We start from the raw sequence: 23098 nt of genomic DNA, 5'->3' as shown, positions 1-23098 counted from the left end.
TCTGCTTATTTATCATTTATTTTTAAAATATATTTAACAGCAGCAATCACTTCCAAAATGAAAAAAAAAAATTACAATTTTTAGAATAAAATTATAACGTTTATAATGCAAGTCAGAAAGAATTGAAGGTACAACTGAGAATCAAATCACGCAGCACTGAGGGTGGCTGGAGAAGCCAAGGCCCAATGGTTGGGGGTTCAAGCTGACAAGAGGTCCCAAACTGTGAGGTTCCCACCCTCAAATCACACCCCCGAACTCGCCATTGATGAAGCCAGAGTCCTCTGGGTTAGAGAAGGAGAAGCGGCAAAGAGCTGGCCCTCTGTGTGGGGTCCCCAAACCCAGTCCCCCCACCAGCCGGGGACCTGCTAATCGACCTCCTCCATGTTGCTGTAGGTGGGGGCTGGGCGGTCCACAGGGGGGGCGAAGCGTTCAGGGGCTGTCCGCGTGGGGGCCACCTCGGGGGCCTGGCCAGGGCCTAGTCCCTGCAACAGAATATGAGGACAGGGGTTGGGGGCTGCCCGGTATGCTGCCTGGCATCCCAGGGGTGCTGGCTCGGAGCCCCGGCACCCAAGGGAGGGCCCCATAGGCAGGCGCAGACAGCAGCGGCATTGAGACAGAGAGACAAGATCAGGCCTGAACAGTCTTGCTTTATTAACACTTTAAATACAGGAAGCTGCTTGGGCAGGGCTAAGCCCCAGACCAAGGGTCAGAGCAGCAGGACGAATGGACAGACAGCTAGACGGATACCCACCCTGGGATGCTCTGCCCCTGCAGGAGCCACAGTCCCCACCCTCTCCCTCCAGATGCACACACTGAGGCCCAAGCCCAGAGTTGGTCCCCACCACAGAGGCAGGCATGCCTGGTGGGCAGGCAGGTGGGCCAGCTCACAGCAGCTGCCTGCAGGCGAGCTCATCTCCAGCGACTCTGGGATACCAGAGGATAGAACACGTTGAGCACGAGGGCCACCAATGCTGCCACGGTGCCCAGAACAAAGTACCGGAGACAGCCCTCATCTGGTGTGGTAGGGCCACGTGGCGGGGGGCCCACCCAGTCTTGAGGCCCCCAGGGACCCAGGGGCGCAGGCCCCTCGGGTACCGGCTCCTCCTCGGCCTCCAGCTCCTGCCAAATCCGGGAAGCCTATAGTGTGCGGAAACGGCCATCAGCAGCCAGAGTGGGGGTGGGGTGGGGGTGGGCCCAGTGTCCCTGAGACCCCTGGCCAGGACAGTCCTACCCAAAGTAACTAGCATTAAATCCCTACATCCCAGGTCAAGCAGCAGGGAGGTGGGAAGGCAGGAACCAAGTGGGCCATTCACAGGGTTGTCTAAACCAAGAGCACTAGGGTAGGCGAATCTGAACAGCATTTTGGCTTTAAGAACATTCCCAATTGACATGCAGCTTCCCGTGGGTGGGGCGGGGCAGGTAGCTGGTCAGTTTTTCAGCCCAGGCCTACCAGGGATCTCTCTGAGTCTGAGTGTAGAGGGCTCAAGGGAGGAGAGGACAGCAAGGAGGAAACTCGTACAAAAAAGAGGTGGCTATGCCCACCAACTAGGCCTATGGCACCCCATGTCAGTAAGAGACAAGATCCCAATGGCTCAGCAGGGACACATGCTCACCTCAGAGAGGGTGCCGGCCATCCTAGGCCATGGCCAGCCTGGATAGGCCCTGTCCTGAGTGCTCATCAGAACACAGGGACGATCACAAGTGAGAGTTTGTGGGCTGGCATGTGGGCAGAGTGCGGAGGAAAGCTGGGAGCGGGGAGAGTGTCAGGTACAGTCTGTTCATGGCATCGCACCCAGTGAGGTTCAGAGAAGCTACTTTGCCTGTGCCAAGTGGGTGCCTACGTGCACTCCAATGGCAGCATGTCGGGGTGCATGTGCCTAAGTGTCCCCACAGAATGGGGATCCCTCTGGCTAAGGCTTCGACGTAAGAGAACCATACCTGCGACTCACGAATTCCAAGGCTGCAGAGGCCCACGGCTGGAGGAGAGGAGGCTGTGCCCCGCCCCCTCCCATCAATGAGTGACAGCCCACTAACCTGCGAAGACTCGCCCATTGCCTCACCTGGCTGGCAGCAGCCTCAGCTGCAGGGCCTAGGTCTGGGTGGTGCTCAGAGTGACCTGCCCGGGGGGGCCTCTCCACAGGAGAGTTCCGCCGGCGGTAGAAGAGTACATAGGCATAACGCGTCACAACCTGGCTCTCGTCTACTGTTGTCACCGTGCTGTCATCAAACAAGCGCCAGCCTATAGCAAGGTGGGAAGAGTGTGAACACGACCTGCACCACCACCCCTACCACCTATCCAGCTGGCTGCATGTGCCCTCACCCACGTCGCTGCGCTGGCTGCTGCGGTCACTGGGCAGGCGTGCACAGGCGGTGTAGTGACCACCGATCATGCCTCCGTAGTGGTTGATGACGGCATACAGGTCGTAGCTGGGCAGCTGCTCCTCTTTCTGACCAATGCAGAACTTGCTCAGGTCCAGGTTCCTGTGACGCAGTGGGAGAAGTGAGACAGTTCACAGGTGCCCAGGATGCCTGCCCGGCCCCCTACCCTGCCTCGGTCACCAGGGCCCATCGGCTCACCGAACAGGGAACTCCACTAAGTCGTTGATCTTGTCACGCCAGATGAAACTGCGGAAGGAGAAGCGCTTGAGCTGCACAATGAGCACGTTGGGCAGGCGCCACAGCAGCAGCTGCTTGGAGGCCTCGCGGTGTTGTTTGCACTGTGGGCAGTACCTGAGTGGGGACAGAGGCGGGTCAAGACCAGCAGATCTCCACGCCACCCTGCCACCCCACCTGCCTGCTGCGCCATCCTCACCAAGCCTCCTCGGGTGCCAGCACCTCCGGCCGCGTGAAGAGGTTCAGGCACTGGTCCAGAGTGAAGTGGCCGGCACGGGCAGCTTCCCCGGCAGAGCCTGCATCCTCCGCACATTCCAGCTCCTTGGAGGCCACCAACACGAACTCTGGCAGGCGCTCGTTGTTCCGCCAGACAAGAGCCAGGCTGCAGTCATCACCCAGCTCCAGTGGGGTATCTCCTGGAGACGGGCGCAGAGGGGGAGTCACCTAGCTGTGCAGGACAGCCAGCCAATCCTACCCACGGCCCCCACCCACGCCTCATGACACCTTTGTCCTCTAGCCGCTGCTCTCGGTTGGATGAGTCAATTTTATAGATAAGGAACTGGGATGTGTGGGAATTCATGGCTTCACTTGGATGTTGGTAGCCGGGCACAGCAGCTATGAGAGAACACAGGAGAGCACCCCTGTCTACCAGAACCTAAACGAGCTTCCCCTACTTCCCCTCCCCCAGTGGCAGAGCCTTTCATTGCCTCTTACCTTCGGGCCGGGACACCCTCTCACCAGCAGGCATGGAGCCAACATCAATGGACCCACTGGCCAGCATCTCGGAAGAAACCCCACTGGTGCTGGGCACAGGGCCCCGATCAGGGGCTGCCCATGCCCGGGCAATCCCTGTGTCCCCCTCAGCCACGGGGGTCACCAGTTGGAGCTCAGGTGGCTGAATGGAGTCCCTCTCACTGTCCCCAGCCTCCAGGGAGCTAGTGGAGAGCAACGTGGTGCAGCCAGGGCCCTGGGCCTCCAAGGCCATGCGGCCAGGCTGGAAGGGTGGCTGGAATACGCTCACAGAATACCTGACAACAGGCAGCAAGGCAAGTTAAGAATCCTGACGAGCCCATCCGGCACCTCTGCCCTCCACCTACCCCACCAGAATTCAACCACAGGGCACTTACCGGGCATAGCCCTCTAGCAACTGAGCAAGACGGGCATAAGTGAGGCGTGAGGCAGGTACACTGACCAGGAAGGGGTAGCCAATGTTCTCAGGGCGGCAGAGGCCCTTGTGGTCAGGCCAGTGGGTTTTCTGGCAGAGCCTGGAGGGACAGGGGAGGGAAGAACAGGGCCTTGGCCCCAACTCCTATGACTAGAGTGGGGGCTAGCCTCTGGGCTGGGGAAATGGGGATGCCAGCCCTGACTCCCCCAGGGCCTGGTACAGTGGGCTGGTGGGTAGAGAGCTTAGAACATATGTGGTTTTATGTAACTGGAAGGTAGGGTAGCAGGTGGCAGGTGGGGAGGGGTGGGGGCAGACCGTGGGGTGCTCACTGGTTGCAGTAGCCCACACGATAGCACCGGGTGCAGCGTTTCAGCTTCTCGTCCTCGGACTGCTGCTTCCGCTGGCAGGCTGCACACTTGGAGATCGGGATGCTGGGCACCTGGGGGCGCTAGGGTGGACGGTCGGGCTCAGCAAGCCCATGCCAGGCGGGAATGCTCCCTCCCCCACCCCATCAGGGCCCTGCGCCACCACGGTGGCCTCCACTCACCTGTTGTACCTCTAGCACCACCACCCGCTCCTTGGCCAACTCTGGGGATAACAGCTCGAAGCAGAGGAGCGTGTCGGATGGGGACACAGTGTCCAATGACTGGGAGGGCAGGAATACACGGTGGAAGCGATTCTTAATCACCTGGGGACAGAGAACACACAGATCCAACATGAGAACTAGACTTTCCCCCAGCCCTGCTCCAGAGCACAGGGACAAGGCCTGGCCCTGAACCTGGATCTATGGGAGCAGGGGTGGGGATGGTGGCCCACAAGAAGCGTATGCTTTTGGTAGCACCAGCCTCAGTGCCCAATGGAATAAGGAGCCTGGTGCATCAGAGCCTGAAAGAGCAGGACTGGGGCAGGTATCAACCACACCAGCTCTCCACACTGAGGGCCTCTACCCTGCTGTCAACTAGTGGGGACCTGCTGAGACTGCAACAGGTTGTCATGGAGGGGCCATGGAGGGGGCTCTTCCCTACCCGTACCCGTGAGGTAAAGGACACTGCCGGGCTGGAAGCTAGGGACCTTTGGGGAACACTGCACACAGATCTGGGACAACACAAAGGAGCAGCAGATGGAGAGAGAACCACAGCTGCGGGAGGATAGTTCTACAGCTCAAGACCCTTTTTTAAAGAAGGAAAAGCAGTTGGGGGCCACCACCAAAAGGGGGAGTAAACCCTGACGATGGCTGGGAACTGAGGGCGTATATGTTGCACAGCCCAAATGCCTGGTGTTAACCATGCCTCAACCAGTAGCACGTGACCTGTTTTTATGCAGTGACACACATATTCATATGTGCATGTACATGCCAGTGACTGTTCACAAGTGTCTGTGTGCTGTGAGTATACACGTGTCCACACGCTTAAGAACCTGGGGAAGGACAGACACACCTCGGCCAGACGCAGGTTCTCAGGCTTCACATGGACACTCTGAGAGAGGGAGTCCAACACTTCACTTGCACTGGAGTTCTCCTTGCTGATGCTCACCAGGAACTGCGGTGACAAGAGTAGTCAAGAGTCCATGGGGAACGTGGGCCAAGGTCTCTTGGACAGTCCAGAAGGAGGCGCTCACTCCTTACCTTGATGGGCTTGCTGTGGGGCTCCCGGGCAAAATAGAAGACGGGTAGAACCTTTTGCTTCTGTGGCAAGGGCACTGGCAGGTACAGGAATGGGTCAAACGTGATGGAGACCTGCGGATACACAGGTGGCACTGGGTGGCCACACAGGGGGCAAGGGGCAGGCCGCAGGCCCTCGGATGGCTCTCCGGGCCTCACAGACAACCAGCAAACTCTCAGGACACTGGACAGACCCGGAGGGCCACCAGGAGAGACTACTCCCTCTTTCTGGCACTTGAGGCCCTGCCCAGCCAAGTCATCTTATCACTGTGCCCGTCACTTGTCCCCCTGCGCCTTTTCAACCTTACCCACACTCGAGCCCCACCTTACAGCTGTCTTCGAGCCCAAGTTCCACTTTTACCTCAGTCAAGCAGCCTACCCTGCCAGCCCCCGCAGCCCACCCAGGGGCCTGAAGCTTCCCGTCAGCTTCCTCGACCAAACCTTGTCCACAGCACCTAAAGGTGCACAGGCCTCTGGCCTCAAGTGGACCAGGCTAGCAAGGCCAAGCTACGGAGTCTCTTTCGAGGGGAATACATCACACCTTGGCACACACAGGGCACACCAGCTTCGACTTGTACTGGCCCTGAAACAGGTCCACGATGAAAGAGTCATTCCTCATCTTGTGCCGCTGCCATGCCTCCTCCGCCACCACCTGCGGGGCAGAATGGTGAGCACCCAGGAGACTGGGGCCTGGGCTGTGCATGAGACATGCCCACTTCTGCCGCCAACCCTGACCTCATCGGGCCGCCCATCTGAGTCCACTGTCTCCGTGTACGGCTTGTTCTGTATGCGGTTCAGGTCCTCGTGCAGCCCATCCAACAGGAAAGCCATGAATTCCTGGGCATCGTGCTGTGCATAGCCTGTGAACTGGCTGGCCTTGCTCGCCACAATGGCCTGGATACAGGAATAAGGGGTGAGCGTGGAACCCCAGCACCTACCATGCACCCAGCTGGCTGGCCCTCCCTGCCCTCTCCAGCCAAGGATAGGAGTGACCACAGAGCACCTTCAACTTAGAAGGCTGGAAGGCATGGTGGGTGCCCTTCCACAGCGCCCGCAGCAGCACGGCAAAGCCAATGGCCAGACGCCCACCTGTCCCCAGTGGGTTGTTGTAGTTGATCTCGGCCTCAAAGGAGCGGTCTGGGGACAGGAGCCAAGCAGAAGTGTAAGCAAGGGAAGGCACCCTCTGTGCCCGTGGCCCCTGCTTCAGGCCCTGCTCTCACCATGGAAGAAGTCCCGGAGCTCCCGAGTGTTGGACAGAGACTGAATGACACTGTTCATGAAGCAAGTGTTACCGAGATTGACAAGGCCAGTGAAGCCCGGCAGACACACCTTCTTCTCTTCTTCCTCCTCTTCCTCCACGCTGTCTCCACTCACAGGGCTGTGGGGCATTGGGGGCACCATACATGTGGGCTTGGGCTGTGGGAGCAAGGGAGGCATGAGAGAGCAGCCGAGAGGCTCTCCAGCCTCCATCCTTGGCCCGCCACCGCCCAGGAATCTCACCGAGGCCAGGTGTGGCTCTGGCTTTGGGGCTACATGCTCCATGGGGGTGCGGGCTGCCACACCATCCAGCGCTGTGTCCTCAGATCGAGCCTTCGGTTTCTCCTTCTCCACAGCCCGGGCTTCCTCCTGGCCTGTCAGGGGGTGTGGGGCACCTCCCGGTGGGGTTGAATCCAGAGGGGTTGGACCTGTCGGCACGACCACCTTTGCACCACCCACTGCACCTTAAAAAGGGGGAATGAGGGGGCTGGTGGTTAGCAGCATGTGGCAGGGGGTGGGGGTCCCAGTCATGAAGGTTGGGCAATGAAGGGAGCTCGTGTGCAGACCTCGTGCAGCTGGGGCCTCCAGGCCCCCCCAGCGCTGACTCTGCCGCTTTCGGAGGCAGATGTCAATGCGAGAGGCCGTGAAGCAGAAGGTGCACTGCTCTGGCTCAATCAGGTTCCTGTGGAAAAAGGCTCAACTCAGGAACTGAGGCAGAGTGGGGGTCTGACTAGACGAGCCAGGGAGATGGAGCCCAGGGTGGGAAAGGCACAATGGTGGGGCCGGGCACCACCCACCTGAGCTTCACCTGCCAACGGAAGATGGTGTGAGGCCCACAGCCCGGGTGCAGCCTCAGGAAGTTTCCATCCCTACAGAGGCAGAGAGGGGGCAGGGCAGGAAGAAGAGCATGAGACGCACTGTCCTGCCTAAAGCACACTGTCTCCCTGTCTCCTGCCACGCACCGACCTGGTCTGGAAGATAAGCATGAAGTCCTGCTCACGGAAGAGCACGCGAGAGGTGTCCCTGCAGATTTCCTTCACGTATACGTGCACCACCACGGAGTCCGGCCCTTTCTCATACGAGTCATTCTTGACAAATGCCAGGTTCACCATGTCGGGCTCTATGTCGAGACCACAGTTCAGCGCCACCCAGGACAGGTTCCCACCTATTACTATTCTACTCCCTACCCACCCACCAACCTAGCAACCCAACCTAGGGCTCTGCCCACCCACCCCCAGCCCCACCTTTACCATCCACCAAGGGTGCAGCATCTGCTGCTACTGCCATCTCCTCTTTGGAACGATCACCTTTCTCAGGGTCTTGGCTCCGAGTCATGGCGGGGGAGACTGGGTCATTCCTGGGGGACACTGCCTTCTCTCCTGCCAAAAGTGCTAGACTCTCCTCCGAGCCCAGGAGGCAGGTCTGGGGGTTCAGCAGTGGTACCTGGAGCTGTTCCTCAGCCTCAGCCTATTCATGGTGAGATTGTGGGCAAGATCAGCGATGGGCCTGGCAAGTGGTCCCACTACTGCAGCCCACACCCTTCCCCCCATCTCCCTATTCCCACAAAGGCACCCCCCTCTCACCTGGGTAGCTGACTCAGCCAGGAAGGGGGGGGCATCGCCCCGGGGTCCAGGGCCATCTCTGGACCCTTCCCCCTCTGGCCCTCTGCGGAGATGCACAGCCCTCTTGGCGCTGGGCCCTGCCTGGGCCCCGGGGCCAGCCCCCGCGCCTACCTCACCACGTCCCTGGGCCCGCTTCTGGTTCCGAGCCTCTTGCTTAGCCCTGCGGGGCTCAGGGCCTGGCTCCAGGGCAATGGGAGACGGCTCCTGCCCATTCTCCTGGCACTGTAGCCCTGACACCAACTCCTGGGTCCCCAGAGGTTTCTTCTGCCAAAGATACAACAGTCAGGCTCTGTCAACTACACTGGGTATCCCTACCCTACCCCACTCTGGAACTTACCAGGAGAGAAGGCCATGTGAGCAGAGGCACCTTCTTGGGCAATGCCAGCTGCAGGAGGCCACCTTTGCGAGCCTGTACTTTGGCGCAAGAACTTTCTATCTCAGCATAGAAAACACCACCCCACTGCCGACCATCTGGAGACAAGGTGGCGGCAGTGAGCTGGGGTGGGGGATATCAGAGAATTCAAAGACACTGCCGGGCTCAGGTGGGATGCACGCACCTGGAAGCCGCACCACACAGTCCGTGTCCGTGAAAGCAGTATCCACCTCCTCCAGCCGCAGGGGACCAGCTCCCACACGCAGCTTGACAATCACCTCATCTGCACTCTGCTTCCAATCAAGCAACAATTCTGTAGGGGGAGTGCCAATAAGACTGTGAGGGTTTCCACGAACTCCTGACGGATAGGCAGGTACCAGAGAGCCAGCCCTAATGGGACTGCTCCAGATGAGGGCTATACCCCCAGGGACCTCTCTTCTCCCCTGGCACTCTAGCACCCAAAAGGCCTATTCATTACTCACCCTCTTTGGTCTGCTCCTCTTGAGGAGTGGACACTGACCCTAACAACAAAGGAAAGAATAGAGAAACGATGATGGAGAGACAGCTTTAAAGACCTCATCACCCCACCAGACACCATCTTTAGGATTTCAGCCAAGTATCCAGACATCAAAGCTGAGGCTCTACGCAGCCTGCCATGGGTCCTTCTCTCAGCATCAGACCAGGGCAGAAGGAACAGCAAAAAAGTCATTTCCCAACCCCCAATCTGTGTGCTCAACAGGGAGGGAGGAGGAGAAGGTCACTCTACAAATCTCATTACCACCTCTCCTAGGGTCTCCATCCTTGCTCTCCTGGTTTGCTCGATCCTTCTGCTTCTTCTTACTGGTGGCCTCCTCCAATCCTGGGGGCCCTCTCCTTGGGCCAGTGGCACTGGTCCCACCAGACATCTTGAGCCGCTTGGTCGACAGCCAGAGTGCCCCGGGGTCAGCGACGGCGTCTGGGTCAGGGCTACGGCGCTTTCTTCCTGGCCCAGCTATTTTGGCAACTCTTTGTGGCTAAATTCTCCAGCAAGGAACCGACAGCCTAACAAGAAGGGACCAGGGATCACTACCAAGGCCCAACAATTTGCTCCTTGGTTACATCCAGGGCTCAGCAACCTGGGATACTCCTAACCCTACAGAGCAATCTCTCTCCACCACCTGATGTAGCCTTGGACACACTCAGACTATGCTGAAGGGGGAATAAATAATGCAAGTAGCAGCAACCACATCTGGCCGAGCCTCACAGATGCCTGCTACACAGACTGCCAAAGATGGAAGCCTCACTGAGGAGACGCCAGGTCAAGGCAGCCGTGGCCTAGGACCAGACTCCTCCACCAATCTGGAGAGGAGCCACGGCTCCAGCCCACAGGGCTGGCACTCTGAGCAGGGTGCTCACTTTTCCTTCACTCTCACTGGCTGCTCAGTCACCACCTGAGAAGTAGGAGGAGGAGGAAGGCAGGAAAGGAAAAGACGATCGTGCAGTAGGAAGACCAGGCTCTGTGGCTGAAAACAGGCCTAGCCCAGGTGCTACCACTGCCCAGGCAAGGTCCTGGGCTAAGGGTGCCCGCACCTGCTGCCTCCCAATTTCCACCCTCCTCTGAACCTGCTCCTGAGGTGTTTTTTTTTTCCTCCTACATCTCAAAAGAGATTCCTCTGTCCAGCTGCTGTCCCAAGCAGAGAGGGGACTGCAAAAGCTGGGGTGAAAAGATGTCACGTTACCCTTTCAGCAGAAATCCTGCCCCAGAGCCAAGGCAGGGCAGGCAGGCAGTTTGAGATTGAAACAGACATCATCCCCTTCCTTCTCGGGTCCACTCACTCATCAGCTCTGAGCCAGAGACCTTCTACCCATTTTCCCACAGACCCACCAGTGGATTCTGGGCTGTTTCTCCATCCAAAATAAAGTTCTCAAAACTGAGACAAGGGCGGGGATGAACTATGGGTCCAGGACCCCTGGCTGCAAGTAGCAGGAGAGACAGTGACTAGTTTCTGTTCACTGGGCGTATGTGGGGGCAGATACCCTTCTATGGGTCAGATGTGTGATTAGTAGGCTGGATCTTTAATGACGACAAGTCCAGAGCCAAGCAGCGGGCGCCCTCCGCCTCTCTGCACCCGGGCCCCAGCTGAAGGTCGCGTCCCTCCCCCATCCTCCCGGAACTTCGAGCGGGTAAATGGACTGCCTTAGAGAACCATGCCGGTCTAATAGGGCCGCTCGGGGTTACAGGACCGCAGACCAGCGCCCCAGCGGGGCTGCAACCCAGTTCCAACCTCCGAACCCTGGGCCTGCCACCACCTCCTCCAGGAAGCCGCCCTCGCTCGCCGCCAGCCCTTTCCGAGGCAGGAGGCCGGTCACGGGCGTAGCGTTACTGCCCCGCCTTCATCGGTGCGCCCGGCACGCCGCGGGACTCGAGGGGCAGAGGCTCGCACGGCCCGTGACCTTGAACAGGCCGCCCTGGGCCCGCGTCGCGGCCTCCCCGCTCCGCCAGACAGGCGATTAGCGGCCCGTCCCACTCACCGAGCGAGGCCGCCGCCGCCAGCCCTCTTCGGGCCCTGGCAACCCGCTCTCGGTTCCGGTTCCGGCGTCAGGTCGGTTCCGGTTCCGGCGCGCCCCTCCCCCGTCCCCGGCACCGCCGCCTCTGTTGCTTGTTTTCTTTCGATTTCTAGTTACGGCCGCGGGTGGCCTAGCGCTGATTTGGTGACGCACTTCCGGCGGGAGCGGGCCCGAACGGAGGAGGCGGGACTCCGGTGCCTTGGCCTCGCCCCGGCCCAGTTGGGGGCAGCCTTGAGGTTCCGCCCAGAGACCCCACCCTCCCCAAATCAGAGTCCAGACAACACAGGAGGGATTCACAACGGTTTATTGGGGGCCTTGCCAGGTTGGGCCCTATTCCATGCACAGGCAGTAACTCATGCGGGGCGGGGCGGGGCTGGGGCAGGGGTCACTGGCAGGTGTTGTAGATCTGGACTTGCAAGTTGATGGCTTGAAGCACGCTGCGCATTCTGGCCTCCAGCCCATCCAGCTGGGCCGCTTTACCCTCCAGCGCTCGTTCGTTCTCCTCATAGGTGCCCTCCAGCTCTAGAAGGGGCAGGTCTCAGTTGAAGGATCTTATTCCCACAGTCCCACATCTCTAGTGCCCACCCACCCTTATCCTCACCTTGCAGCCTCTGCAGCTTCTCCTGAGCAGCCTGCAACAAACTCCGAGCCTCATCCCTCAGTTGCTCTGCCCGCACCTGCGCAGCCAGCACACCCTCGGCCTTGCGTTCAACCAGGGCCTTCACTGTCTGGTATTGGTCGCCTAGCGGGCCCTGCAGCAGCTGGGGATGTAGAGGGCAGGATCACTGTGGTAGGCCAGTGGGGACTTAGCCTCTACCCTCACCCCTTCTAGCTGGCTCTGCTTCAACCTACCTGCTCGGCCTCCCTGGCACGACCCTGGGCATTGCCTGCTGTTTCTTCAGCACTAGAGGCTGCCAGACTATTCCCTGCTCGTTTCAATTTCAGAGCCTCCAGGAGACCATCCAGTTGCTGAGCCCGCTCACCTGCAGAGCTCAGTGCCTGCTCTGCACCTGTCATCCTCTCCTGCACCTGCCATGGGTGAGCCCAGGGTTAAACAGATGTATGAGGCATGCCCATAACCTTTCCCCACTGATGTCCCATAGAGACCACACCTGCTTCAGGGTCTGCTCTGTGTCTTGTGTGTCAACCACTGCCCCCTGGATAGCACCCTGAGCAGCACCCTGTGCCCGCTGGGCCTCCTCCAGTGCCGCCTGTACTGTCTCCGCCTTCTGTTTCTCACTCTCAGCACGGCTCCTGGGGAAGAGAAGGAATCAGGACCTGCAAATATCAGGACCAAGTGCCAAGGACGGGGGCCAGGGTTGGGGTCAGACCGTGCCCTCTGTGCATCCTGCAGGAGCTGCTCTGCCCGACGCACATCTCCCATAGTTCGCGCCAGGATTGTGTCCACATCTGCCAGGCTCCGGACCCGCTCTGCAATCGCGCCAGCCAGGTGCTGGATCTGCTCAGGTGATGCTGGGATGGAGAGCTCTAGCACCCGTGTGGCCACCATCTCAATGCTATCAGGATCAGCCCCCTCCTCTATGGGGACACAGGCAAGGGCTCAGGGACACATTCCCCAGCACGGGTGTGGGGACACAATCTTGGGGTATGGACTCAGGGACTGCACATGTGATATGGGTTTGCTAATAGGCATAACAATGTAACCATAAGAACAGGGAAGATATGTGGAGCACAGACTCAGGGTCATGGACTTGAGGACCACATATGGGCAAGGACTTAGGGGCCAGACATGGAGTCATAAACACAGGTCCAGTGCCAGCTCTGACCAAGCATGAACCCAGGGACACAACGTATGAACACAGACACAGGGGAAACAACCACATGGCCTGCGCCACACGGGAGGCTCACGGCTCAGGAAGTCCTTCACACTCTGGATAAGTTCCCGCAGTTCCTGGTTGGCCTGCTCCACCTGTCCCCTGGTAGCGTTGGCCTTGTCCAGGGCTGCCTGGGCCCGCTGCTGTGCCTCGCCTGCCTGCCGACGGGTCTCTGCCACCTGGCTCAGGATGCCACCACCTTCTGCCAGTGCCCGTTGCAGCTCTGCCTGTGTGTGCCGGGCCCGACCCAGTGCCAGGTCCGCCATGGCTACTGCCCCATTGCAGCTGAGGCCCCCACAGCGAGGCTGCCCATCCTCATCCCGACAGCCGGCACCCCCACAAGGGCTCGTAGCACAGGGTGCATCCCCTGGGGCCCCACACACCTGCCAAGCACAGAATAAGTCAGGACCCTGTAGAAGGAACGGCCACACACACGTGTCCCACCCCACGCTTCTGCCTCACCAGTTCATTTATGCCTGTCAGGCTCAGGCTCTGGGAACGGGCAGAGAGCTCCTCCAGTGCCCGCTGGTTGGCCATGTGCTTGCGATTGAAGTCCTCCCTCTGGGCACTCATCAGCACCTCAGTCCGGTGCCGGGTGCCTGCTGAGTTGCTCACAAGGCTGGGCACTGTCAGGACCGATGCGTTGGCACAACGTTCTGCCTCTGCAGACAGGCTGTGGGCATGGCGGATGCTATCATAGGCACCTGAATTGGGCAGAGGCAGGCGGTCAGCTGAAGATCAGCCGTGGCCCACCTGCCTAGTTGGCCAACAACTCACCCAGGAAGTTTGAATGCTTCAGGAGGTCCAGATGCTGGTCAAGCTGCCGCAATGTGAGATTAAGTGCCAGCCCATCTCGCTCCAGACTGCTTAGTGCATGGTTGGCATTGAAATTCTCATCCTGCACATCTGTCAACTCTGCCTCCAGCCGGGTCAGGTGCTCAGTAGCCTCCCCGATTTGACGCCTGCGCCGGTGGAGAGGGAGGTGTTTATAGAGGCTTCAGCCCTGGCGTTGGGCCTCAACCCCATCCCATCACGTATCTCAGGCCCAGCCGCACCGCAGCTCCTCTGTGGACTCCAGGAGCTTTGCAGTGGAAACAGCTGAGGTGTTGCGGGCACGCACAATCCCCTGCACAGTGCCCAGCTTCTCCTGTATGTGCCGGAAGCTGCTCTCAAAGGCACCCAGCACACCCGTTTGCTGCAGCTCCTGCACCCTCTGCTCCAGGCGCCGTGTACGGGCAGCCAAGTCCTGCACCACGCGGTCCCAGTCCCCAAAGCACGCATGGCAGGGGTGGCAGGCAGGAAAGACACCCGAGAAGCCACGGGCACACTGGTCACAGCGTACGCCAGATACGCCCGGGCGGCAGCTGCAGTGGCCTGTGGAGCGGTGACACTGAGGTGTGTCTATTCCACGAGGTTCACAATCACAGGCTGCAGGAAAGAGCAGACCAGAGTTAGGGCACCAGTGGGGCATCCTGGAAAGTCCTCCATCCACCCTGGGCCCACTGGCTTCCTCACCACGGCACTGCAACCCAGGGTCTCCCCAGTGGAGCTCCTGGCACTCGGAACAGGTTCGCCCACCGAAGCCAGAATGGCAGTGGCACTGCCCTGTAAACTAGAGTGGGAATAGGGCAGAGGTCAGAGCCTCAATCAAAGGCTGAGCCCTTGAGATATGAGGCAGACACTGGCCCCATCTACCCAGGGATTCATGGGAGGGACCCATACCTCATTGCAGGTGGGTCCTCTGGCTCGACTTGGGTGGCAGGCACAGGGCTGGCAGCCAAGGCCACTGGTAAGATTCCAGAAGTTGGGGGCACAGCGGTCACAGGTAGGGCCCTGGACATTGGGGAGGCATGGGCACTGCCCACTGCTTGGGTCACAGTTGCACCGGTCAGTGGATGGGCACTGCTGGGGATCTGTGCCCAGCAAGTTGCAGGTACAGCCTGTGCCAGCCAAGATGAGCACATTAATGAAGGGGAGCCCGAGCAGCAGAGCCCCACCCCAACCATCCTTTCCCCTTCCACACTCACGGTGACAGCTCTGTCGGGCAGCCTGCCCATGGAAGCCAGGCTTGCAGTGGGCACAGTGTGGCCCCTCTGTGTGGTGTAAGCAGCGCAGGCATTGCCCCGTGTGGGGATCACAGGCATCAGGGTCCGTGGGGTCAATGTTCCCACTGCACTCACATGGTTGGCACCGGCCGCCTGGCCTTGATGGGTCCCCAAAGTGCCCAGGGGCACAAGCTTCACACCGCAGCCCTGCCCACAGTCAGGGGGAAGGCGTGAGTGCTCAGCCCAGCTGCCCCACCCTGCTCCCATGCCTGTACCTTACTCACCCGTGTAGCCTGCCCTGCAGTGGCACACCATCTGCTGGGAGTACCCATCCCGATGGCAAGATGTAGCAAAGTGCCGCCGGCTTCCGGGGCCTTCAGGGCATGGGCAGGGCCGGCACTGGCCCCCATATGGCAGCCGTGGGTCCCCATGGAAGCCAGCAATGCACCTGCATGGAGAGGCGGGAAGAGGTGTCATCCCTGAGCAGCCTGCCCTCCCACCAACCCACTCATCGCTGCTGCTGGCTCACCTGTCACAGTGCTCACCCCCAGTGTGGTCACGGCAGCCCAGGCAAGCGCCTGTGTGGGTGTCACATTCATCTGCATGCCCATTGCAGACACATGGCCGGCAGTTAGGGAATCCCCACTGGCCACGCTGGCAGCGGTCACAGCGAAGTCCAAAGGCACCAGGTCGGCAGGGGCACTGCCCACTGATCCCTTCACATAGGCCGCTGAGCGCCCCCTCAGGGCTGCACTGGCAGGCTAGGGGCGAGGCAGAGGCTGAGCCAGGGAGGGGGTTTGAGGGGAACCTGGGTGGGGTCAGGGTGGGAAGGTCACAGAATGGCAGAGAACTTCAAGTAACCCAGGGCTAAGAGGATGGGGTCCAACACAGAGGAAGGAAGAAGGAGAACCAGAAAGAAGAGGCAGAAAGGTCATGGGCCGGAGGGAAAGAAGGGGCAGGCAAATACCTTGACAACCTGTGGGGCCAAAGCCATAGTAGCCAGGAGCACAAAGGTCACAGCGGCGCCCAACCACTGCAGGTTTGCACACGCACTGACCACCATGGGGGTTGCACTCAGAACTCAGTGAGCCCTGGGGGTCACACTGACAGGCTGTGGGGAGTGGGGACAGGGCCGAGTTAGGCTGGACCCCCACACCTCGGCCCCACCAGCCCACATCACAGACACTCACGCAAGGCACCGTTGTAGAGCAGGGAGGACAGGCTGATGAGGAGGGGGGCACAGGTCTCAGAGGGGAGGGTCTTGCTGGGCACCAGACCCTCCTCGTGGCAGCGGTAGCGTTCAAAAGTGGCACGGCGCTCCAAGGCGGCAGCGTCACCCCCACTAAACATCTCCATCACCAGGACACGGGGCAGCAGCACCAGCTGAAGAAATGAGCAAGGAAGTGAGGTTCAGACCCGGGGTCATACGGGCACTGCCGGAGCACTGAGCTCAGCACCACCCCTGGCCTGCCGCTTCTGTCACACACTCTTCCTGTCCAGTCACTATAGGTTCCATCCCACAGGCCCTGCCATCTTTGTTGGTGTGAGGAGAAGGGACTGTTCACCGAGTCAATGAGCAGGCTGGGTCCAGGGTAAGAGGCCTCAGGCTGGGCACTTCCCCCTGTTCTCAACAGCTTCAGATGCAGCTTGTAGGAGACGCCAGGCTCAAGACAGACAGGTCTGGGAAGCACCATGTACCTGGGAGGAGGCGAGAACAGGCATGAGGATAACCCGGGGTCCCTGTACCCATCACCCTGGACCTCCCTCAACCCACACATAGCAACCAAACCATGGGCCAAGCCAAAGACAGCTGGACAGCCTGACAGAATCTGTGCAGAAGATTCCTGCAAACCTGCCTCACTGGAATCACACACCTGTGCAGACCAATCTCACTGAAAACACTCCACACAACCTTGCCACCCACAGCGCTTCCCTGGCACAAATACGTGCCAATTTTTCCTCAGTGGCCTCTTCATACTTCCTCTGACCTCGATCTCCAATTTCCAACCTCTGCTCCTCCTCACCAAGACTGCATCACCCACCACCCCACGTCATTCCCATCAGCCTGCAAACCCACGCTGGGGTTCTTTTCTACCCCTGAAAAAACTCTTCCCTCAATCCCTTCAGTTTCCCCCTAGCTGCTGCCTTGTTGCTCTCCTGCCCAACAAACTCCTAAAATCTGACTGTAGTCACTGCCTCCCCTCTTTACCCCCCTCACTCCAGTGGAGCTTTGGCCCCACCACGCCGTGGAGACAGCCTGTGCCAAGGTCACTAATGACCTCCGTGTAGCCAAACCCAGCAGCCACTTCTCTCTCCTTATCTGCGCCAGCATTCAGCAGCACACAATGAGATCAGTGCACCTTCCTTCCTGAGACACTCTTCTGTTCTCTGGGATCCTGTCCAGACTCCCGATTTCCCCCCTACCCCAGCTCCTCCTTCTCTACTGGCCTCTAACACTAGATGGTTGGTTCTGGTCTTCCCTCCTTTCTCTGGTTGTTTCATCGAGACCTACCTCTTTAGTGACAAGTCCCAAATTTGTATTTCCAACTTGAGCCCTCCCCGTAATTCCAGACACAGAAATCCAATCTCCCGCTGGCCTTCTCCCCCATGTCTGAGCATCTCAGAACTGTTCCTCCTATGTCTCCATCTCAGTTAAGAGCCCCATCCCCACCCAGATGCCAAAACCAAAAACCCTAGAATCACCTTTCTACTTTCTCTCCCTTTCCTATATGTCTAAACCATTGGCTCTGCCACTAGAACCCTCTGGAACCTTCCCTTTCTTGCCCCGCTACTGCTACACCTCTGTCCAATCCACTGTCACTTAGCTAACTCAGTAGCTTCCAGCAGATCTTCTGGCTTTCACCTTGACCCCTTTAAGTCTATTCTCCACTCAGCAACTAGAGGGATCTCTGTTAAACACAAGTCACAGTTGGCAAAATGTCTATAATGCGTACAGCCAGTTGATTATGCTATTCTGTCTGCTTCTGTCTGTGTTTGAATAGTTACATGATAAAAAGTTTAAAAAGAAGTAAAGTGATGAAATAAGATAATGAAACAAATACTATGCACAATGTAATAACACAGTAATCAGACCAGTCACATCTTTGCTCAGAGTGTTCTGATGCCCTCCATTCCTTCCAGGGGCACTCCCTATAGTGATGCTGGATGGTTTCCCATTATTAGTTCCTGCTTAGCCGCTGGAACTTAGAAAGAGCAAGTCTTGTTCTGTCTACTTTCTTCCTCTGACCAGTGTCATGCCCAACAGCACCTGGCAAACAGTACTTAGGAGTAGGCACTTGAAGGAAGGGACAGATAAATGAGAGGCAGGGTCTTCCAAGTACCCTTCAAGGAGCTTAGGGCTGACCCACAACCTTCCACCATTGTAGGTGCTACCATTAGTGCCCCTACCTGGTGTCTGGTTGCAGAGTCCCTGGGATGTGGTCATCCTTGGGCAACACATGCCCACACACGCTGTGGGCAGACACAGGCCCTGGGCGCTGCACGGTCAGTTCTATCTCTGCCCATTGCTCAGGGACCTGGGGGAATGCGATGATGGAGGAGATGCTCCCACACCCAGAGGTTCAGCTCTGCGTTAGGTGTCACAGAGTCTGACCTGGGGCTCCAGGCGCAGCAGCACGTCATAGTCCATGGCTCTTGGTACAGAGGCCACCAGGAATTCCAGTGCCTGGCCTTCCCGCAGCCTGACGAAGCCCCGTCCTGTCCAGGATGGAGTTCCGCCGGGGGTGGCCAGGCGTTCCACCACATCGAGTACCTGAGAGGAGATGTGGCTGTGGGAGGGGGTTCAGGCAAGGCACCACCTCTTCTGCCACAGCCTATCCCCAAACCCCAGCTCTCCAGCTGAGGCCCTGCCCAAAGCCATATACCCTCCCCACACAAGGCACCGCCCATAACCCCACCTCTCCAGCCATAGTTGCACCCATGACCTGCCCTCCAACACTGCCCCCCTACCTGACCTCGGGTGTCCTCAGCCTCCCACATTAGGTGGTCAAGGAAGGGCCGGAAGTAGCCAGGCTGCACCTGCTCACAGCGTCGCCCCACCATGTGCTGACGGCAGCGGCACTGTCCTGTGGCCTCGTCACATCTGGGGAGCACACAGTTACTCAAGAAGGACCCCCTATCCTGCCCAGTAACATTTCCCACCCCTCGCAGGGCCCTTCTATAGCACTCACTGGGGATCCAAGGCACCACCCACATCGCAGTCACAAGGACGGCAGCCGAGCAGGTCATGGCTCAGGCCCCAGTGGCCAGGCTGTGGGAGAAGAGGTTGCTGGGAGCCAGAAACAGAACCCCTCGCCACCCAGCAGGGAATCCAATGATTTTCTCTTAGCTTCCACCACCCCTTGGTGAAAACTGGCTCCTAGACTTGAGGCCTCCCAGCCAGGACTAAACCTGAAGCTCTCAGCACCCACCCCGTGGGGCATGGACACTACCCCTTTGCCCTGTGCTCTGAGGATAAGTGCTGGACCCCACATCCCCAGCCTCCTCCAGTCGCACCAGGCAGCGGTTGCAACCTCGTCCAGTCACTAGACGCTTGCAGAAACAGGTTCCACTGTTGGGGTCACAAGGAGTGGCCCCAGGCACTGTGCCCCGTGCATCACACTGACATCCTGGAGGGAAAGGAAACCCATCAGCACTTTGGGGAGCTGTGGCAGTGCTTGTGTTCAGTGGGGTCAAGAGTAAGAAGTCACGGGTTAAGGTCAGCACAGGAGTTAGGGCAGGGAGCACATACGCTGGCAGCCTACAGGATCATGGGCACTGAGCCCAAAGTAGCCATCACGGCACAGCTGGCAGCGAGAGCCCACCACATGTTCTTTGCAGCGACATTGGCCTGACACCAGCCCCAGTGCAGGATCATCATGGGGATCACATCGACCACCATCTTGGGAACCCATGGGGTCACAATCACAGGCTGAGGGCAGGAAGAGGTAGAAGGTCACCATATCTCAACTAGTCCAGAACCAGTCATCTCCCAAGTCCTCCCCTCCCCCAGATTCCCAGTGTGGCTCCACCTATGCCCCCTACCCCAAATCTCTACAAGCTGGACAGCAGCCTGGCTCCTCGGCTCCTACCCCAGGTTCAGCCCAACGCCCAATCCCAGCCTCACCGCGGCACACGGCTGGGTCTCGCAGGTCCTTGGTTGGGTCGCGGTAGAAGAAGGGTCGGCAGACCTCACAGTGGCGCCCAGCTGTGTTGTGCTGACATCCATCACACATACCTCCACTCACGTTGCCAGAGGCCAGGTATACGGCCATGTCGAAGTGACAGCTGTGGGTGTGCCCATGGCACTCGCACTCTTGGGGGAGGGGAAGGAAGGGCAGAGCAAAAGGCCTCTTGAGGGACCGTGTCCCAAAGGTAAATGGCGTAGAGGGCCTCACTGCCACCTTAGGTCCCTGCCATAGGCCAGGATTTTGGGGTGGGGGCTCAGGACTTTGAGGCTTCAGCACCACACTGGGCCCCTACCCAGAGCAGGGGAGGAGCGTTGAGGGAACCCAGGGGCATCAAGGCCTGGATACCTTTCAGACACAGTCTGGATGTCAGAGGCTCGACCAGCCAGCTCTAGGGTCTACCCAGGCCACAACCAGGCCACAGAGTTCTGGGGCTACAGGGGCCAGGATCTCACTTACTCCTGCAGGCGTGACTGTGGCCATCCTCGGCTGGGTGCCAGGGCAGATCATGATAGAAATCCCGACACTGCTCACAGTTGAGGCCACGAGTGTTGTGTTTGCACATACATGCCCCATGAACCTAGGAGGGTCGGCAAGCATGTGGTCAGCTCTGTCCAGCCATGCCTGCCCCTGACCCCAGCCCTACTCCAGCCAGCTGAAGCCCCTCACCATGCCCTCAGCATGGGCTGGTGCCCCTGGGGCGGGTGCACACTGTGAGGCGTGTCCGTAGCAGAAGCAGTTGCCACGCACAACCAACTCGTAGAGGGCATAATAGTACTTCTCACGGATCTCCAGCCGTGGGTCAAGCAGGTTGTCTCCTAGTGTGTGTAGCCGTGTCAAGTTCACCCGTAGATTGGTGATCTTCAGTAGGTCTAAGTGGGGGGAAAGTGTTGGGGGTCAGCTGGCCAGGCAGGCTCTTGCTGCCTCATACCCACCCAGGGTCTGCAGCTGCCAAGGTCACCTTGGGAGACCTCCTGTCTACTGCTATATGAGCTAAATTGGACTTGGCATCTGCCCTAGGAAGCACCCAAAATAGCTACTAAGGCCCCAAATAGTCACCAGCCGGACACTGGGACTATGCCAGCATAAAGGGTGGAACACTCACTCTGGATCCATGGGCTATAGGGGTCTGGGATAGGGATGGCAGGGTCCAGCACACGATAGATGACCTGGAGGAGGATGGGGCATTAGAGATACCAGACCCTGCCTCAGGCCCATCAATCCCCCTTTCCTGTACCAAGCCCAGATCCCAGCCCTCACCTCGCCTTCAGTGGATGGCTCGATCTCTGAGTAACGGGACTCACAGACTACGTCATCCCAGTGTCGTGGGGGGGCCAGTGGGACTCCTGGGAAGTCAGCCGCACAGTCATAGGAGAAATATCGATACACATGCCAGGTGCGTCCAAAGTCTGCTGAGCGCTCCACCAGCATGGCAGCAGGACGAAATGTCTGGGTGGGGAGCATGAGCGTGGCTGATCAGCGGCACCAGGACCCAAGCCTAGCCAAAGCCCATCAAGAGCCCTGCCCAGCTAGGACCTGCCCTCAAGCAGCTCACAGACAGATGGGGTTGACCAGGGGAAGCCAAGCAATGATCAGGGAGAGTAGCCACCTCTAGTGGGGAGGCTCAGGGATCATGGGATCCAAGGAGGCAGCGCCTCACCCAGCCTGGGATTGGGGCAGCACGTGAAAAGGTCTGGAGGCAAAAGGCAGTAGAAGGCATGGGAGACGAAGGAACCTCCCACACACAGCATATGAGCTCAGGAGGACTGGGCTAAGGAGCTGGGACTCTGTTCAGGGGTAATGGGGAGCCAAGCAGGGGGATTCAAGCAGGCTCCCAGACATGCCGGCACCTTGAAGGTCATAATGAGGTGTGTGAAATGGAACTCAGCCTCCAAGTCCAGCTGGATGGTGACCACAGGGACACCTGAGGCAGGAGTTGGAGGTCAGGGACTTGAGGCTACTGGTGGGCAGCCCTGCTCACCCCATGCCCCACCCATGACCTCACCATTCTCTGACTGCCACCAGGCTGACCGGCGCTGTGGTGCAAAGCTGGTAACTACATTCTGGATGCGATGGCTGTTTGGGTTGTCTCTAGCAGAGAAGGGGTGCCGCGAATCACACAGGAAGCACTTCTTCTCATCCTGGGTTGGGTCAGGGTCAGGGTCAGGGCCTCAGCCAGTACTAGCCCCACACTGACTCCCCCACCCACCCCCAGACGCACCTGCAGGTGACTAACGATGCAGTAGGGCTGGGGGCCATGCAAGCCACAGGTGGATGAGGCAGTCAGTTTGTCAGCGCGGCCCACCAGCAGGTCACCCGTGGCAGGGTAGCAGCTTCCCCGAGAACAGCCCGGCACATCAGGGGCCTGAGCCTGAGCCAGTGCAGTGGCCAGCACTGGAAACAGTGGATCGGACGGTTCTGCTGTGCTCCCACCCCGTAGCCCCAGTAGCCGCTATCCCAGGACCGACCATCGCATCCCCAAACCCCCAGACCTTCACCAGGCCCTCTCACCGCTCAGCAGCAGGCCCACTCGAAGCTCCCAGGGCCCAGGCTGTCCCTGCGGGTACCTCCCTTGTTCCCCTGTGGCCCACTCCATCCTAAAGAGGAAGGGAATCGGGATGAGGAAGGATGAGAGGTCTGGGGCCCGTGCCCACCCACCCCCACTTGAGGTCCCGTGATGACCCTGCCCGTATGGGTCCTTGGTTGCGTCCCCACTTAGTCCAGTGTCGGTCAGGCGGTCCCTCCACTTGCTGGTAGTCTGGCGACTTTGAGCAAAGTTGGGAAGCATGGCAGGA

The 23098-nt window shown here is 59.1% G+C and overlaps 2 protein-coding genes across 33 annotated transcripts; both read right to left on the bottom strand.

The window, feature by feature from the left end:
• Positions 1-11361, bottom strand: USP19 (ubiquitin specific peptidase 19). 30 transcript variants are annotated; one of them, XM_019723889.3, is made up of 27 exons: positions 11202-11360; positions 9469-9731; positions 9173-9211; positions 8875-9003; positions 8655-8788; positions 8279-8581; positions 7940-8162; positions 7662-7815; positions 7493-7564; positions 7262-7377; positions 6939-7159; positions 6659-6854; positions 6442-6575; positions 6174-6332; positions 5980-6090; positions 5403-5513; positions 5215-5316; positions 4326-4466; positions 4108-4226; positions 3741-3878; positions 3328-3641; positions 3118-3228; positions 2813-3029; positions 2578-2730; positions 2321-2481; positions 2061-2239; positions 1-482 (listed from the first exon to the last, which is right to left on the bottom strand). In XM_019723889.3, exons 2-27 carry the CDS (start codon positions 9593-9595, stop codon positions 366-368), a joined length of 3981 nt encoding a protein of 1326 aa, XP_019579448.3. In that variant the 5' UTR covers positions 9596-9731; positions 11202-11360; the 3' UTR covers positions 1-365. The 30 variants fall into 30 exon arrangements, with proteins under 30 accessions (XP_019579448.3, XP_074168460.2, XP_019579449.3 ...); XM_074312359.2 differs by having other exon boundaries at positions 6939-7153; XM_019723890.3 differs by having other exon boundaries at positions 7946-8162.
• Positions 11362-11524: 163 nt separating this feature from the next.
• Positions 11525-23081, bottom strand: LOC109443473 (laminin subunit beta-2). Of its 3 annotated transcripts, none has more exons than XM_074312351.2 (33): positions 23019-23081; positions 22815-22900; positions 22525-22697; positions 22309-22444; positions 22154-22227; positions 21564-21752; positions 21409-21472; positions 20973-21175; positions 20763-20883; positions 20243-20431; positions 19868-20047; positions 19633-19745; positions 19308-19387; positions 19087-19219; positions 18731-18889; positions 18526-18653; positions 16683-16815; positions 16308-16500; positions 16085-16228; positions 15647-15878; positions 15402-15565; positions 15100-15324; positions 14795-15012; positions 14588-14684; positions 14128-14500; positions 13850-14034; positions 13535-13776; positions 13107-13455; positions 12569-12776; positions 12350-12491; positions 12090-12266; positions 11839-11998; positions 11525-11759 (listed from the first exon to the last, which is right to left on the bottom strand). In XM_074312351.2, the coding sequence occupies exons 2-33, from the start codon at positions 22897-22899 to the stop codon at positions 11623-11625; spliced, it is 5406 nt and encodes a 1801-aa protein (XP_074168452.2). In that variant the 5' UTR covers position 22900; positions 23019-23081; the 3' UTR covers positions 11525-11622. The 3 variants fall into 3 exon arrangements, with proteins under 3 accessions (XP_074168452.2, XP_074168451.2, XP_074168453.2); XM_074312350.2 differs by having other exon boundaries at positions 22986-23052; XM_074312352.2 differs by having other exon boundaries at positions 22991-23041.
• Positions 23082-23098: the final 17 nt, after the last annotated feature.

The sequence above is a fragment of the Rhinolophus sinicus genome, chromosome 5 (genome assembly GCF_057876585.1).
Source record: "Rhinolophus sinicus isolate RSI-liver-muscle chromosome 5, RSI-T2T, whole genome shotgun sequence".
NCBI lineage: Eukaryota > Metazoa > Chordata > Mammalia > Chiroptera > Rhinolophidae > Rhinolophus > Rhinolophus sinicus.
Note: the sequence above shows the minus strand (reverse complement) of the source record. Positions and strands in the feature narration are given on the sequence as shown.

Bases quoted from the DNA above. Each gene is read 5' to 3' on its own strand.
- USP19 (XM_019723879.3), bottom strand. From the start codon at position 9,595: ATGTCTGGTGGGACCAGTGCCACTGGCCCAAGGAGAGGGCCCCCAGGA. The intron at 9,004-9,172 runs GTGAGTAATGAA...CTCCCCCTACAG, and splicing joins AGAGGAGCAGACCAAAGAGG to AATTGTTGCTTGATTGGAAG. The intron at 2,240-2,320 runs GTGAGGGCACAT...ACCTTGCTATAG, and splicing joins CAGCCAGCGCAGCGACGTGG to GCTGGCGCTTGTTTGATGAC.
- LOC109443473 (XM_074312351.2), bottom strand. From the start codon at position 22,899: ATGGAGTGGGCCACAGGGGAACAAGGGAGGTACCCGCAGGGACAGCCT. The intron at 20,048-20,242 runs GTGAGGCTGGGA...TCCTGCCCTCAG, and splicing joins AGACCCAGCCGTGTGCCGCG to CCTGTGATTGTGACCCCATG. The intron at 15,566-15,646 runs GTGAGCCAGCAG...CTCTCCATGCAG, and splicing joins GGGGGTGAGCACTGTGACAG to GTGCATTGCTGGCTTCCATG.